Source organism: Trachymyrmex cornetzi, unplaced genomic scaffold (genome assembly GCF_001594075.2).
Source record: "Trachymyrmex cornetzi isolate Tcor2-1 unplaced genomic scaffold, Tcor1.1 scaffold122, whole genome shotgun sequence".
Taxonomy (NCBI): domain Eukaryota; kingdom Metazoa; phylum Arthropoda; class Insecta; order Hymenoptera; family Formicidae; genus Trachymyrmex; species Trachymyrmex cornetzi.
Genome location: NW_017295784.1, coordinates 3,162,914 through 3,178,670, shown reverse-complemented (window position 1 = coordinate 3,178,670; position 15,757 = coordinate 3,162,914). Strand labels below are relative to the sequence as shown.

General features: G+C 32.7%; 1 protein-coding gene across 1 annotated transcript; it reads left to right on the top strand.

Moving 5' to 3' along the window:
- The first annotated feature begins 240 nt into the window (after positions 1–240).
- Positions 241–5,760, top strand: bbx (bobby sox). Its single transcript, XM_018519155.1, has 8 exons — positions 241–528; positions 3,110–3,310; positions 3,456–3,905; positions 4,028–4,206; positions 4,312–4,434; positions 4,518–4,625; positions 4,904–5,235; positions 5,576–5,760. The coding sequence occupies exons 1-8, from the start codon at positions 502–504 to the stop codon at positions 5,662–5,664; spliced, it is 1,509 nt and encodes a 502-aa protein (XP_018374657.1). The 5' UTR covers positions 241–501; the 3' UTR covers positions 5,665–5,760.
- Positions 5,761–15,757: the final 9,997 nt, after the last annotated feature.

The following is a 15,757-nucleotide window of genomic DNA, read 5'->3' as shown; positions in this document are numbered from 1 at the left end:
CGGGGCTTCGTAATTCTATCTGCATTGCGTGAAGTGACTCTTTCATTTAAGCGAGCTCTTATTAGTTTCCGTCTTCCGGACGTTGTGGGAAGAGAAGCTCGATGGCAACGCGAGCGCGGAGCGAAGAGAGAGAGGAGAGAGAGAGAGGGGGGGGGGAGAAAGAGAGAGAGGACGGAGAGTGAGCGAATGGACGTCAAGCTGTATTCTACGAGAATTTTCTCTCACGTGGGCCGAATGCGGCCCGTGTGTCGGTGTGTCAAGCGCGCGCGTCGGTGGAAGCGAGACGGGAGGTGGAGGGGCAAGCGTTCGCGCAAGGCACGAGGAGGACGGAAGAGACGAGCTGAGGCGAGCGGAGGAGGAAGGCGTGCGAGCGAGTTGAGCGGCTTGAAGTTGGAACGGCTCGAAACAAGTCGGGAACGCCAGTGTTGAACGGGCCTTTATCTGTGTCTCGCCGTGCCTGTACCATGCGCCGCTGAGTGAATTGTCAAGTGAAAATCAGCAATGGCTGCCAACGAGCAACAGCGTAAGGTGAGCGAGCGCCGCTCGGGGATGACCACGGATTTTTTTCCACCGGCGGAAACGACACGGCCGGGTATCGTGCGGCTCGCGCACCCTCGATCCCACGGGATAAAACGTGCGTGCGCGGCGCGTCGCTTTTGTGTCAAAAGTCACGGATTTCGATCCGCTTCTCTTTTCTTTTCGAGACTGTACTTGTAGTGACGACGGAACGTCGTCGTATTGCGCGATATCGACGGGAACGGACGTGAGACGGACGTGAGACGGAGAACCGAGGACGAGGACGGAAACGACGTTGCCGTGATTCATCACGTCGACGAGGAACGGCGCGACGATCCCCGGGATAACGTGGGGCGCGGATAAGCGTCCCCCGCGCGCGCCGCATTCCCGAATAATCGCACGTCTTCATTCAAAGATCGCGCAGTCGGTCGCTGTATTTACATCGGTCAGCCGAGCAGCTGTCAGTGTGCGAACACGAATGGTGCGACGTTCGCGACCGCGTCCCAAGATGTTCGACGAGGATCACGACGGTGACGTGAGTGCGCCCCGCGTTTGCTGTCCGATAAGTCGAAAGAGACGAGACGAACGAGAGTCGTCGCGCTGCGCGTTCTTATGTTTTCTTATCCGCGCGTAACAGGGGGATTACCCTTGCGATTTTTGCGAACCTTTGCTGACGCCGCTGACGGTGCAATCGAAGCGCAGCGTTAACAGTTACAATAGAGCCCGTGTTCGAGCTGCATTGAACGTATGACAACTCGAGCGCTGCACGAATTCCCGTCGAACGAGTTCCGTCCGTCTCTCTCCTTTTTTCTTTCCGCCTTTTCGCCCCGCGGGAATTCCTCGTGGACTCTCCTGCGAGAAATCTGGCACGAGAAAGAGACGAGCTTTTTTTCTTCAGGAAAAACGGTCGCGTCGCGATTTTGTTTCACGCGAGTACTTGTATACAACATATGCGACTGTTCTCTTCGGCGAGAACGTTGCGAGATCGACGATCAATATTGAGACAAAAGAGAAAAAGAGAAAGAGAGACGGCCTTGCTGCGTTAAGAAATCTCGCAGCGAGTGCCTGCGATTCACTTTCCGTCCGTTAAGAATCTCCTTTCTCGTCCTGCGGAAGTCCCGTTTGATCGTCGGGAACCTCGCCTTGAATCCCGTCGATAATATGCCTCTTCCCAACTTGTTTGCGGCCGCGAGCCGGAATCGATCGCCGTGTGTTTTGAGCCGGGCGTTAATTACCGTACGCTACATCATCGGCGTACGGAACGCTTCGTAGTGTTCCCTGTCACGAAACGTCATGTGTCATCGTGGATAAGCGCGACGGCGCACGGCATGATTTGCACGAGAGAAGGAGACTCGCGATCGGCCATCGCTTCCGATTGCGGACGATAAACTGGGCAGGCCGACCGCCGAGGATCGCCCGTCCGCTCTTTCGTACTTCCATTCACACGGCCGTCGCTCTCCCGCACTGTTGAGACATATGTTGCAATTGTGCACGCATAATCTATTTTATGTGCACACAGAACTTGGCTTTTTCTGCGTTTTCTACGCTTCGCGCAGCGTACTTTCTCGTTTATTTTCGGCCGATTACGAGAGATCGAATCTAATTCTATGGATTTCCGATCGCCTTTCCTTTCGTTATTTTTTTTCCCTCTCGCACGAGTCGGTCGGCTAAATTGGTTAGATAGATGTGGATCAATGTCGGGCGCAAAAGTTTAAGCGAGCGGAAATGCGACTAGAGATATACTGACAAGCTGTGTCACTTTAAGGCTGTGTCACTTTAAGGCTTCACCAACACAGCAACATGGCTACTTATGGCTATGATGCAAAACTTGATGATACACATCGTAGATATTTCCTAATGCAGGGAGTGGGAACGGCGTATTTTTGTTGTTTGTCTGGACTTGTCAAACGTGTTGCCTAGAATATCCTGGTTTAATCGTGCAAATAATATATTAAGAATATTGGAAGTCACACTGGGGTCAATACAGATTTAGAATATGTTATATATAACATAAATATTTTATTGTAACTAGAAATGAATAACGATGAATCGAGATTGTATGAAAACTAATGTTTTGTTTTAATAATTGTTACTAAAAATAAGCAATATTAATTTTTTTCAGTGATCTATTCTTTCTCTTCCTTTTTTCTTTCTTTTTTTTTGAATAAAATATATAAATTATATAAAAGAATAAATTTTATTTAAAAAACTATTGTGGAATATATGCGCAAATTATTAAAATTAAAATAGTTAAATATTCCTCATAATATTCCTACATTCATTACAACGTTTATTCAGACATAAACTGGGAATCGATTTTGTATTTTAAAACGAGGTGAAAATTACAAAGTGAGCGAATGTATTACAATATTCATAATTTCATTGATCAACACCTAGTAAATTTGTTCACTTTTTAAATTTTTACCTGGTTTCAAATATATACAGAATCAACCCTCAGGATACATCTATTTAAATAAAAAATCATACCAATTTATTATATATTCTTATGAATTGGGGGGACTATTACTTAGTTATTATGCTTTATATATTTGGCTATTATATTATAATGACATAATTTATTGTAAATGAATAGGAATCACGTGAAGCCAGGGAGCCAGCCCATCATGCAAGACGTCCCATGAATGCATTTCTAATTTTTTGTAAGAGGCATCGTGGCTCAGTGAGATCTGGCTTTCCACACTTGGAAAATAGGGCAGTTACTAGGGTCTTGGGTGAATGGTGGGCAACCCTTCATCCCGATCAGAAGCGTTCCTACACAAATCTTGCACAGGAAGTAAGGATAATCAAATGAAAAATTAATGAGTTGGTCAATTTGTAAAATAATGTAAATTTGTAGTGTCAAAAATAAAATTAATTTGTTCAACTATTATTAGATCTGTATCAGGATATAGATACCACGTATCATAATTTTTTTTCAGTACAAGGATGCTTTTCTAAATGCAAATCCTGACTTTAAGTGGTACAAATTACCAGCACCTCCGCTACGTACTTTAAATACTAGGCCTACCAACAAAAAGCAGGAGTTAAATAGCGGTGTGCAATCTACGGATAGTGTCAAATCTGAATATGAGTCTTCCGATTGTACAAAGTCAGACAGACGAGACGGACAATCAATTCAACCAGGAAAATTAGCAGATGAATCGCAGCTTGGAGGACTTAGTTCTCTCTTCACGCCTCAAAAGTCAGAGACGTCTGAGGAGACCGTTAATGGTATTGTAGAAAATGATCCTGTTCCACCGAAACCACCCAAAAAGAGGTATACAGAATCGCCTTTCCAAGATGATCAAAAAAGAGACTGTAAGACAGATCTATTTGGCGAAAAGAAAAGAAAAAGAACTGAGTCAAACAATAACGAACAACACGAAACGGTAAGAATCGATCTGCTTATGAAAACATAAATTTATGGAACATTACATAATACATATTATTTATTATTATAATATTGTTGGCGCCTATGTAATATATGTAATCAATTAAAAATTTATTTTAGATCATAGAAGATGAGAAACATACAATAAATTCTTTTGTGACAACGCATACACAACCAGAAGAAAATTTTCGTAGTGAAAGGACGTGTAAAGGTTTACGTTATCAGAAATTCCTTGCTGAGCAAAACATCGGTCCTTCAGGTCAACAGAATAAACGAAGACGAACAGCTGGAAGTCATGGGTAGGTGATTAAAACTTTTATCTTGGAATACTGTGAAATATCTAATTTTGTCGTCTATAATTGTTATCTATAATGTGAAAAAGTATTTATTTTTTATTGTTCTAGTCATGATGAACGTCCAAATGAAAGAAGAAACTCTATTTCTTCAAATGTTAGTGAAAAAACAGATTCCTTAAGCAGTGAAGGAGGAAACAGTTCTCGTGGAGATTTAGAACATCTTGTAGAGAGGTAACATATGTATTCCTATTTCTGATTTTTTAGAACATGTATTAATCTTTTATATGTAGAAATAATTCGAAAATATGGTTTAGTGCTGAAGGAAAAATGGAAGCTTCTAAACCTGAGGATACGGAAACTGAAGGAGCCGAAGATCAAGTAGATTATGGACCTTGGACTGCACGTAAAAGATTTCGAGCAGAGTATGTTTTTTGGAATTATTCTCAGATAAATAATATACATGTATCTTTTATCTTATTTGTATTTTTAATTAGAGATGTGACTACGTTTTAGAAGCGTGTTTTCAATGTTAATACGTCATTCTATCTTTATCATTCATTAGACACAAAATAAGACTAGAATGCGCTGATAACGCTGAAAGTGCGCTCCCAGAACATAGCCTATGTCTAATATAGTATAAATAATACTGCATTATTATAAATATATTATAATTTATACTGTATTGTAAATATTTATGTAGAGACTTTAATTTGGAAAAGAAAATCGAAGCATTACCGTCTTTGAGTTTAGAGGAGTTTCAAGAAAAGAAAAAACAGCAACGTACGAAAAAAAAGAAAATTTTGCAAAAATTTAATCCTTCAACAAATAAAAAACATCAAAATAATTCGTCTTCTGATGGTCAGACAAATAGTCAGACTCAAAGATTTAGTACAATAAAAGAGAGTCATGAGGAATCAGAGAAAGCCCATCTTGTTGGAAGCCAGAAACGGAAAGCACGAAAGCAAAGCATTACGCGAAATGCTGCGGCAATCAACTCCACCAAACACTCTGAGGATCAAGAGCAAAATAAATGTAAGTTACAAGTTTTTTTAATAAGCTAATTAAACATATCATATATATTAATATATTCTTTTATTTATATTTATTTATTTATACTGATGTGGTAATTTTATTACAGTCGAAGAAAGTGTGCAAAGTATTTTTCTTATTCTGTAAAATTATAATATACTGCAAATAAAAGTTTTATTATAACTTAATTTTATATATAATTTATATAATTGTTTTTAAATTTTATCGTTAAAAAATTCTATATTAAAAAATATATATATAATTAGAACATTTTTAATGCTTTATTTATTATTATGTCAATTTGTACGATTTAAGCTTTAATTAACGTTTTGCGTATTGGCAGCTTGGTGCGCATCTCCAGATCTGGAAGCTCTAGCGTGTCTTGCAACAGTTGCCGCCAATAGAACAAAACTTACCAAAAATAACGCTTAAGGTCACACTATAACAACCAAAACTTTATTAAGTTTTCTCGATGCGATTTCTTATTATCAGGACTACTAAAACACAACTTTTTCAAGTGCTGTTATAAACGATACTGTTATGGTATCGATAACATAATGATTATTGTTAATCTTTATTGTTAATCTTTACTATTACAAATATTAATATTATGACTGCTATTGACTATAGATTATTCCATTATTCAGTATATGAGGGTCATGTTCTTTTTATTTGAAAAAATAGTTTTATCAAAAAGGAAGGTAATGGATGTCCTTTTTTACAGTTTATTATGTGAAAAGTCATTTTTTAATTACGGTTTGGAAAAGATATTTACTTTATTTATCTTTCTCCTAGTTGTATGTATATAATACAGTTAAGTTAACTAGTATAATTAATCATTTTAATAGTAAATATTTTATGATTTGTTATTAAGTTTGATAATTAAGATAATATTCTTAATTATCTATGCCTTCTCTGATCTAGTTCTCGTTAAAATCTTCGTGCGAATTCTATGAATCATATTAATGCCACAATAATAAATCTGATTAAATAATGCGAAGCTGTGACGCTTATGACTATACGAAGATGGATTGAATTAAATGAATAGAACGAGATGTAAAAACATGCAAGGATTTGTACATTATCCTATTTTTTTACAGAAAATTTATATGTATCTTATTTTCTTAACTCATTGCTTTTTTTATACAAAGTCGCATACGCAAATTAGCATGATTGCAGTGATTCCATTAGGCGCAAAGTGTAACACTCGAGAAGAACTTACTTTCGTTTCATTTCCGATAATGTATAGGAGCGAAAATATATTTTAATTTACTTTTTATTATATTCTACCAGCATTCGATGTACATAGGTATAGGTGCAGTATTATATATGGATACGAGATGTAAAATATCCTTTACGATATGACTTGATCAAAAAGGGTATAATCAAAATATGGATATATATGCGACCACTATTTACATGTTATACATGCATACACGATAATATACACGCGCTTACACGTGTAAGTTTAATAAATGTTTATAGATTTTCAGGTATATACACGAGTGCATGTTAGATAATTATCTCTATGTATTGAAATTGCGTGTATTCGTGTATGCATGTAATAGAGTCATAAGACTACCTGAATATGTGAATGTATATTTATAATATTTATATCAGCTATATATATATATATATCTTATTATATATACATATATGTATATTTAGCGTTAAGACCAGAGAATGCGACTTTGTGCTCTGTTTGAGAAAGTAAGAGACTTGTCTGTGATTTCGGCTAAAAAGGAGTTTTTAATATTTTATATTTTTCTAATGGTTCTTTTTTTTCCCTTTTTTTTCTTTTTCTCATATTCTCTTTTTCTCTCTGTAATATATAAAACTATATTTTTTCCTCTTTCTATATATATGTATATAAAACTCTAATTTTATTAACGATGTAACTTGGTGAACTCTTTGTAAAATGGTAAGAAGAATGTAACGTTAATAGGTTTCTCCATAGTTGCAAAAGAATGTACTGATTATATTTCAAATGTGCCTTGAAGAAAAATGAATATAGTGATTAAATAATCGACCAACAATATATTTTCGATTCGTTTCGCTCTTCTGACCGCATTTTGACTTTTACATTTGTACCTATCGCAGTATGAAACTATCTTGCTGCAGGACTTTACAAGGGCTTAGTTGCCAATATATAAAGATCGGACATTTAAGCGAAATCAGGGGAGAATGTTTCGAATTTTACTGCACAAAACATCTATGTACCTAGCTTTAAAAAAAATGTATAATTTACATGAGTCTATATATATGTGTACATATTATATACCACATTTATATATGATTAATAAAGATATAATATTTTGATGTAATACTTATTTGTAATCATTTAGTCTGTTTTGAACTCTATGATTATTTGATTTATTATTAATAAAAAAGTTAAATATTTTTTTCTTACAGTATACACTTTGCAATATTTATAATATTTTGCTGTTTAAAATTGTTATAATATAAATGGTATAATTAATTAATTTATAATTATCAATTACAAAATTTTATCCAAAATGTAACATCATAAATTATTATATATTTATATACAAAAGAAGAAAACTTTCTTTTAATAAATTAAAAAATTGAAAATTTTTTGAAATACAAATGAGATTTCTAAAACTTATATGTTTGACAAAAAAATTATTAAATATTCATTATATAAAACTACGTACATTTTGCACAATTTATCTATATTTTTCATTTCAGCAAATAAAATAAATATATGGATAAATATGTAATATATAAATTGTTACAAGTATTACTTATATATTTTATATTTTATATGATTTGAACATCATGAACATTGTGAACATGTGCAAACAAACACGAATTATCAAGTACATTTATCAGTTAACGATTTTTTATATGTATTTCAAATTTTATGATAGAAATCTTTTTCGCAGCTAGAATTTGTTTCCGCGTACCTGAAATCGAATACTTTCGAGAATTGAATTTGCGCATCTAAATTGGAGATAGAAATTATAGTTTTTTGATTATTAATCCATATTATGTTATTTGTATGTGTTTTTTAATGTTTCATTTAATTATTTAATCATTTTTTCTCATAATTCTGGGGGTTGATTATGTATCTTAAAATGAAGTGAAAATTACAAAAGGGAGCAAATTCATTAACATGGATTTCTTCCGTGTTTACTAAAATGTTTACAATTTTAATATTTATAATTTTTAAGTATATTTTGCTTACTTTTGTAATTTTCACCTCATTTCAAGATACACAACGCTGACTTCCTGAATCAAGTTCTTAGTTAATAGAGAGTCAGCGCGAGCGCGGAGGTGCGCAATAAAATTTTATAAATAAATTTGTTAATCCATACGAAGTGTTGGTGTCATCTTTATTTCAAATCTTGAAAAATATTGGATCAAGATTTCTCAAGATTTCAAATAAAGATGACATCAACACTTCATAGTTAAAGAGAGAGAGTCCTTGTTTAACATATTTATTTTCAAGTATCTTGTATCAGAGAAAAACCTGAGAGAAGACATGAGAACCTTTTTCCTGTAACAGTAAAATGCCACACTACTGGCCTCTGAAGAAATGAATGGAAACTACACAACAATACCCATTTTTTGCGGTGTTTCTGATGAAGATGGCTGCTTTGCCTACGAATCAATTACCTATTATAGTATCGTTTGTCTACTCATTTTTGCCGACAATTTATTTTGAAACCCTTATTCCTATACCTACATTATTTCATAAATATGAAATAACACCGCGAATATAATACGTTAAAGACTGCGTTCAGCAGAGAAAGCAGTTTTGCAAAATGTTATAAAATCTTTTGTATTCTTCAATATGATTGATTCTTGCTTTAGGTTCCTTATGGATATAAATATATAAACTAATCAATGATTAGTAATCATATTCAATAATTTTATAACAGTTGTAAAACTTTCTTTGCTGAACGCAGCAGCTACCCACTAAACAAAAAACATTTCAGTAACATTTTGAAACGTGTCAGTAACGTCACAACGTTGCTGCAACGTTACTGAAATGTTTTGGAACGTTTCTTGTTTACTGGGTAATGACCAACCATGTCCTACCGCGTACTGATAAATTCAGCGGAATAATTGCGACCATATTAAATAAATAAAAGCAACAAATAAGTGATAATAATTAAAACAGATAATAATTAATTCAATTTTTAAAATACAATAAAATTAACAAATAACAGGGCTAACGAGAGTTAGAGCGGATAGTCAAACGTATAAATTTTGTAGATTAAAAAAATCTTCAAAACTTTGCGCTTGATTATCCGCACTGGCTCTCAGTAGCTCTGTTGTTTGTTGGTCATTTTTATATTTAAATAAACAATATAAGAACTCGCAATTTGCGAGCAAGCTGCATGCCCTCCCGAATATTCAATTTATTTTTATATACCTTTCAAAAATTTAGATTGATGTTACAGATCAACCTACTTTGTGTAGATCCTCTTGTTTCTTTTCTGACCAGATTGAGGATCTGGTCAGAGATCTTCTCTGACTAATATTAATATTAGTCAGAGATCTTCTCTGACTAATATTAATATTAGTCGGCAGCAGTCGGCAGCAAAAACGAGTATTTCTTCTTGTTGTCAATTTCTGGTATATGAAGCCAGAATATTGGCCAGGAGCAATAAAAGGTGGACAGAAAAGATCTCTGACCACCTTTTATTGCTCCTGGCCAATATTCTGGCTTCATATACCAGAAATTGACAACAAGAAGAAATACTCGTTTTTGCTGCCGACTGCTGCCGACTAATATCGCCGGCAATAAGTGATTATTTACGCTTTTGTACGATGCGCGAAACACGAACACGTCGCGAAGGAGCCATCATATTAATGAATAATTGACTAAATATTAATATGAGCAATTATCAATAATAATACTAATACTTTCATTATATATATGAATAAATGTCGCGTTTATTCGAAATTAAAAATATAAATATTCGATTAAAAATAAATTTTAAAAAATCTTTGAGTCAACAACGTTTTAATTTTAAAAGTCTCGAATAGTATGAAACTAGAATAAATTACTTAATATAAACATTACTATACAAAGAACAAAACTTTAATTTAAAAATAAACTAAAATTTATTAAATCGATTATTATCCGACAAAAAAAATTCAAAGCCCATATACGTATTTTTTACGATTCGAATGATTCGTTGCTGAATCTCATCTCAAAGCATGCGGAGATGAAAAACTCAGATGAATGATGCAAGATCCGAAAGGGATAATTTTCCCTCACACACACACAGAAAAATACGCAAATAATAATTACTCTATATTAATAATTACTTGCGCAAATAGCAATAACTTATTTCAACTATTACAAAAGTTCATATTTCCGCAAATCTATCATAATTTCATCAAAGTAATTTCCTCCATTTTCTACTTTATTACTAATTAATAATACTTTATTAATAATACTTTGATTAAGGTATTTCCCTCCGAAACAAATCAATTTTGAAGTCGAAAAACGGCAGGAATTAAGTTTAACACCTAATATATAAAGATACACCTTTAATAATGGGTTCTAGGGATGCCACAAGATTCGAGATTTCGAAAACCTTGTCTTGTCTCGTCCCGAATTTCAAGACGAGATCGAGACAAGATTTGCGCGAAGAGTTTAAAGAGAAGACGAGATTTTAGATTCGAGATTCTTGAAAATCTCGAGTCTCGAAAAATTATAGAAATTATATAGGATTTATGTCGTAAAAGTCAGAAAAAATAGGAATGAGTAAAATAAAAATACTGTCAGTTAAATCGATTTGTCAATGTAATAGCGCAATCATATGCCACAACATAAAATGATCTATATACCGGAATTACTGTAATTGTTTTCCTAAATAAATAATATAAACATGATTAATAATACCAAATGTGTGCAATATTGCTAAGCCTAGATCACATTAAACTATATCTAATATAATTATAATTAAATCAAATAACACACGAATCACATTTTTTTATTATCCAAACACTTTATCGCACCAATTATAATTATCATTCGCCAAATAAGATTTTAGATATTGAACATGCAGCCCATGAATTTAAACAAAATAGGGATCTCGCTGATTCCTCGCATAATCTATTTCTATGTTTTGTTATAATTAATCCTGCTAGAGAATAACTTTTCCGATGAAACGGACGTTGCGCAAATATTTAAACGTCGTCTACAATACACGGAGTAAAAAGAGTAAAAAATTGGCCAATTACAATCAATCTGAGAAAAATAATCGATTGTAATTGGTCAATTTCTTACTCTTACTTCTTACTTATCGTGTATTGTAGACAACGCATTATTTAAATTGTCGAGAATTTCGGGACAAGACAAGATTTTCGAGTTCGAGATCAAGACAAGAATGTACATTTCAAGATTTTTTCAAGACAAGACGATATTTCCTAAAATCTCGTCTTGTCTCGTCTGGCGGCATCCCTAACGGGTCCTAAAATTATCCATTATAAGTGTTGTAATTTTACATGTAATTCTTTTTATAGTGCAGTGTAAAATGCAATTATTATCCCATTCTTGTTCAAATTTGTCATGACAAATAACGACTTTATGAAATCAACTAATTTTACTCTTTGAGGATCGGAGCCTCCTAATAAAGTAACTTAATGAAGATTTTACTTTCTAAAGAGGACACTGAATTCGATTCTGGTCTCAGAATTCTAAAATTTAAATTTCTAAAAAGTAATCTGATTATTGTGCAACTTGATTTTAGAAAATTCTTAGTATTTCTGAGTTTAAATATAGCCTAAAAATATCAAATTTTTAAAAAGATAGTAATCTCCATAAAAGTGTCTCTAGTGTCACAATGTTTAAAATCAGAGTTTGGAAATCAGTACCTATTCAAAACGAAATTAGAAACTTGATGTTATTTCGGAATTAAAAACTTTCTAAGACCGAATTCTATGATAACCAAATTACTTTTTTGAAATTCCGTTCGTCATACTAAATCTATTATTTAAAATTTTTTAATGTTTTCCTCAAATGGAATAAAGCGTTATCAAATTATCCTACAGGCCAAATTTCATAAAAATTCAGCAAGCAATGAAATAAAAGAGTGTCTCCAAACGGAGTCGGTCCACAAAGAGTTAATTACTTAAAACTATTTTAAAATATATTATATAGAGATAGCGAATGGAAAATTTATTAAAGTATATGATGTATACACACGGAAACGGCTACCGTTGCCACGACCAAAAGTCGCCCATCAATATATTTTTTGGTTATAAGAACTGTAGTACGATTGTGATAAATGTAAGATTGGCATATCTTAATGGCTATGGCTGTAAACTACATTTAAAAATTGGTTTTTAAAAAAAATTAACATCGATCCACCAGAGCGTCAATGTGACTTAATTTTTATATAATTTATTATTTTCTAATTCTTGACTAAGCGATTGCAAGGAAACATTGGTTGGACGGAGGTGTTATCACTAATGCAGATGAATATTGGAAGAATGACGAGAGAAGTAGATTATTGACGATTTTGATTATAGGAATCGTTAAAAGTTATATTTAAACACATTTATATTATTCGGTATATTATTAGATACTTTTGTAATTTTGCGATCATTTTTATTTATATATTGTTACGTTATTGAGGATGACCTAATGTTGGTCGAAACGTTTAGCATTATATTTAAATTATTGTAAGATTAAAATTTAATTATTAGCACCAAACATCCAACATTAACTCGTTAGCCGTTATCATTTAATTCAAATTTATCCTAATCAGTTTTAACTTGTTATAATTTTAAGGAAACGGATGTATGCAATGCTATACATATATTTGTCCGTATACTGTTATTAAATCCATGCATACATGTATTCAGGTATGTACATAATATATTAATAAAATTATCATACATCCGTTACCCCAATAAAAATGTTGATTCATTACTCACCGACCCGATGCGCAACAGTGGAGTTACATCTGCAACGTCGCTACGATGATTCTGTAACAAATAAATTAAAATCCAAATTAAAATAAAGTAAAGAAATAATCATTACTTTAAAAAATAATTGCTATATAAATAACGCATGCAGTTTGCTGAAAAATATTCATGCAATTTTGAAAATATAACTTTTGTAAGCATCGAATTATATTGTATATTCTCTAAAATAATTATATATATTCTCTAAAGAAGATCCTAGCAAAAATATATTTGTATAAAATTTTAAAGTATTATTTAAATTTTATATAAATTTATTTTTGCTAAGATCTTCTTTAGAGAATATAAAAATAATTACACTTAAAAAAATATGTATTATTATTTTATCTAAATTTTGAATAACTCTCCTTTTATTTAATTTGAGTAAAAGAAAGTTACTTAAAAATTACTTTAAAATTTTATACAAATTTATTTTTGTTAAGATCTTTAAAAATATATATAATTATTTAGAGAACATATTACTTTAGAGAATATATAAATACTTTATAGAATTATTTTATATAATTATCTTTTAGAGAATATAAAATCATTTAAATCATTTTATTCAACAATAATTTAAAAATAATCATTTTCAAATCATTGCCAAATAAAATGATTTAAAAACAAGCAAAAGACGGTTAATTTTATATAAGTAAAAAATAATATTTACCGCAAGGTTGCTCCACCGGTGCCCGATGCCTCTCCCAGATCTCCTCCTCCTCTCAGAATCGGGTTGACATCCTCTCGCACAGGACACTCGCGTAAAACACTCGCGAATAATACACTAATCGCGCGCGGACTAATAACTTGAGTCCGATAACTTGAACGGCACTCCCGAAGCAAACGCGCGACGCGACGAACCGGCTGCGGTTCGTTCATTTTCAGGTAAATCGGCGACGAGGGTACGTTAGCTTCCCCGTTGGATTTTTACACAAAAAGAACGATTTTACTCAATATTTAAAAATTTATCTAGATAAATCATTCAAATAAATTCAAAAATTTTTAGATACTTGAAAAAAACCGTTCTTTTCGTGTAAATATCTTCTGGGTACTGAGCCCTCCCACCACGTCAAGGTGTACCCGTGAGAGGGAAGATAATCTGAAAAATGTAATATATAGCTATTATCTATATTACACTATGCATTTACTATGCAATCGGTTAGCTTTTAGAAACGAATATCAAACACACGTCTGTAATTCGTTATCAATGCAAAATAAATTCAGAGCAGATAATTGAATCTTTTATTTATATGTAGATGATGTTTGTAAGATATGATTAAAGTTAATGAAATGAGTTAGAGATTAACAAAAAAGGGAAATGTTTCTTTTATTATCGATAAATATTTCCAAATTTACGTTTAATTTTTAAACGAATCGTATAACGAAAGGTGCAACAAAAATAAAAAATTAATTAAATTATTAAACTATATTAATTATAAAAGCAGGAATTGCTTTATTTGCATGAGAATATTCATATTAAGTAACGCTGCTTTTTTATGACTCGTGTGATACAAATAGCCGTGCCGCTTTTCTTCATATTTCTTTTTGAAATATAATAATCGCAAAAAATGCTAGATATAATACAAAATATTGCATTTTATGAATATTCATATGATACGATTACTAATATATATGATTAATTATTCATTAAGTACAACGTTTTGTATTATATTCTTCGCGATAAGATTTTAAAAAGTAATGTGAAAAAGAGCCGCACGCGACAACCGTTTGCTTCTACGAATCTCGGTAAAAAAATGACTGCCAGCGCGGTAAACGTAAACATGACGCGCTGCTGTGCCACCCCGTGCCATCCCTCCTTCCCCCTCCAAGGCCGCGCGCCAACCGTCTAATTGACGAAATATTAACGCATAATACGAAGTAAGATAATATATTCTTTACATTTTTAACGTTCTCCGATTAACGAAACAATTCCTAATATGTATCTAGTTTTAGTGGCGCGAATCGTTTAACGTGATATCAATTATATTGTGATACACCGAGGAACATATTTGACGTTCATTTTATAATTTTAAATAGTTCGTATCAATATTACAATATGCTGACAAAAGGCAAGAATAATTAAATAAAGATTAATAATATGTTATACATCCTTTAAATGAAGATAAATGCAAAATTTATTTTAAATTACGAAACAATTTCGACTAAATAATACGTACAAATACTAAATAGCATGCACATTTAGAGATATGTAATTCAAATAGAATTTATCTGTGACTTTTCCCGTATTAAGAATGCGGAGTAACACAAAAATGAAAGAATTATACGATTCAAAGTGATAGAAACTCACAATTAGAAATATCTAACAATAAGAATCTTATTTTTATACCGTACATGTGAGAATACATGAAATATCTAAAATATTCATGAGCTGTGTATATGCGTAATGAATTTAACAATAAGAAATAAAGCAAAAACCGTGCAACAAAATCTATTAACCCTTAATATACTCCTTAGTTTTAGGCAATCTTACGTAATTCGCGTTCGTCGATATCTAATTTCCATCAATTAATACGACACCCGGAGCGACTCGTAAAATACGTCCATCTCCCTCCGA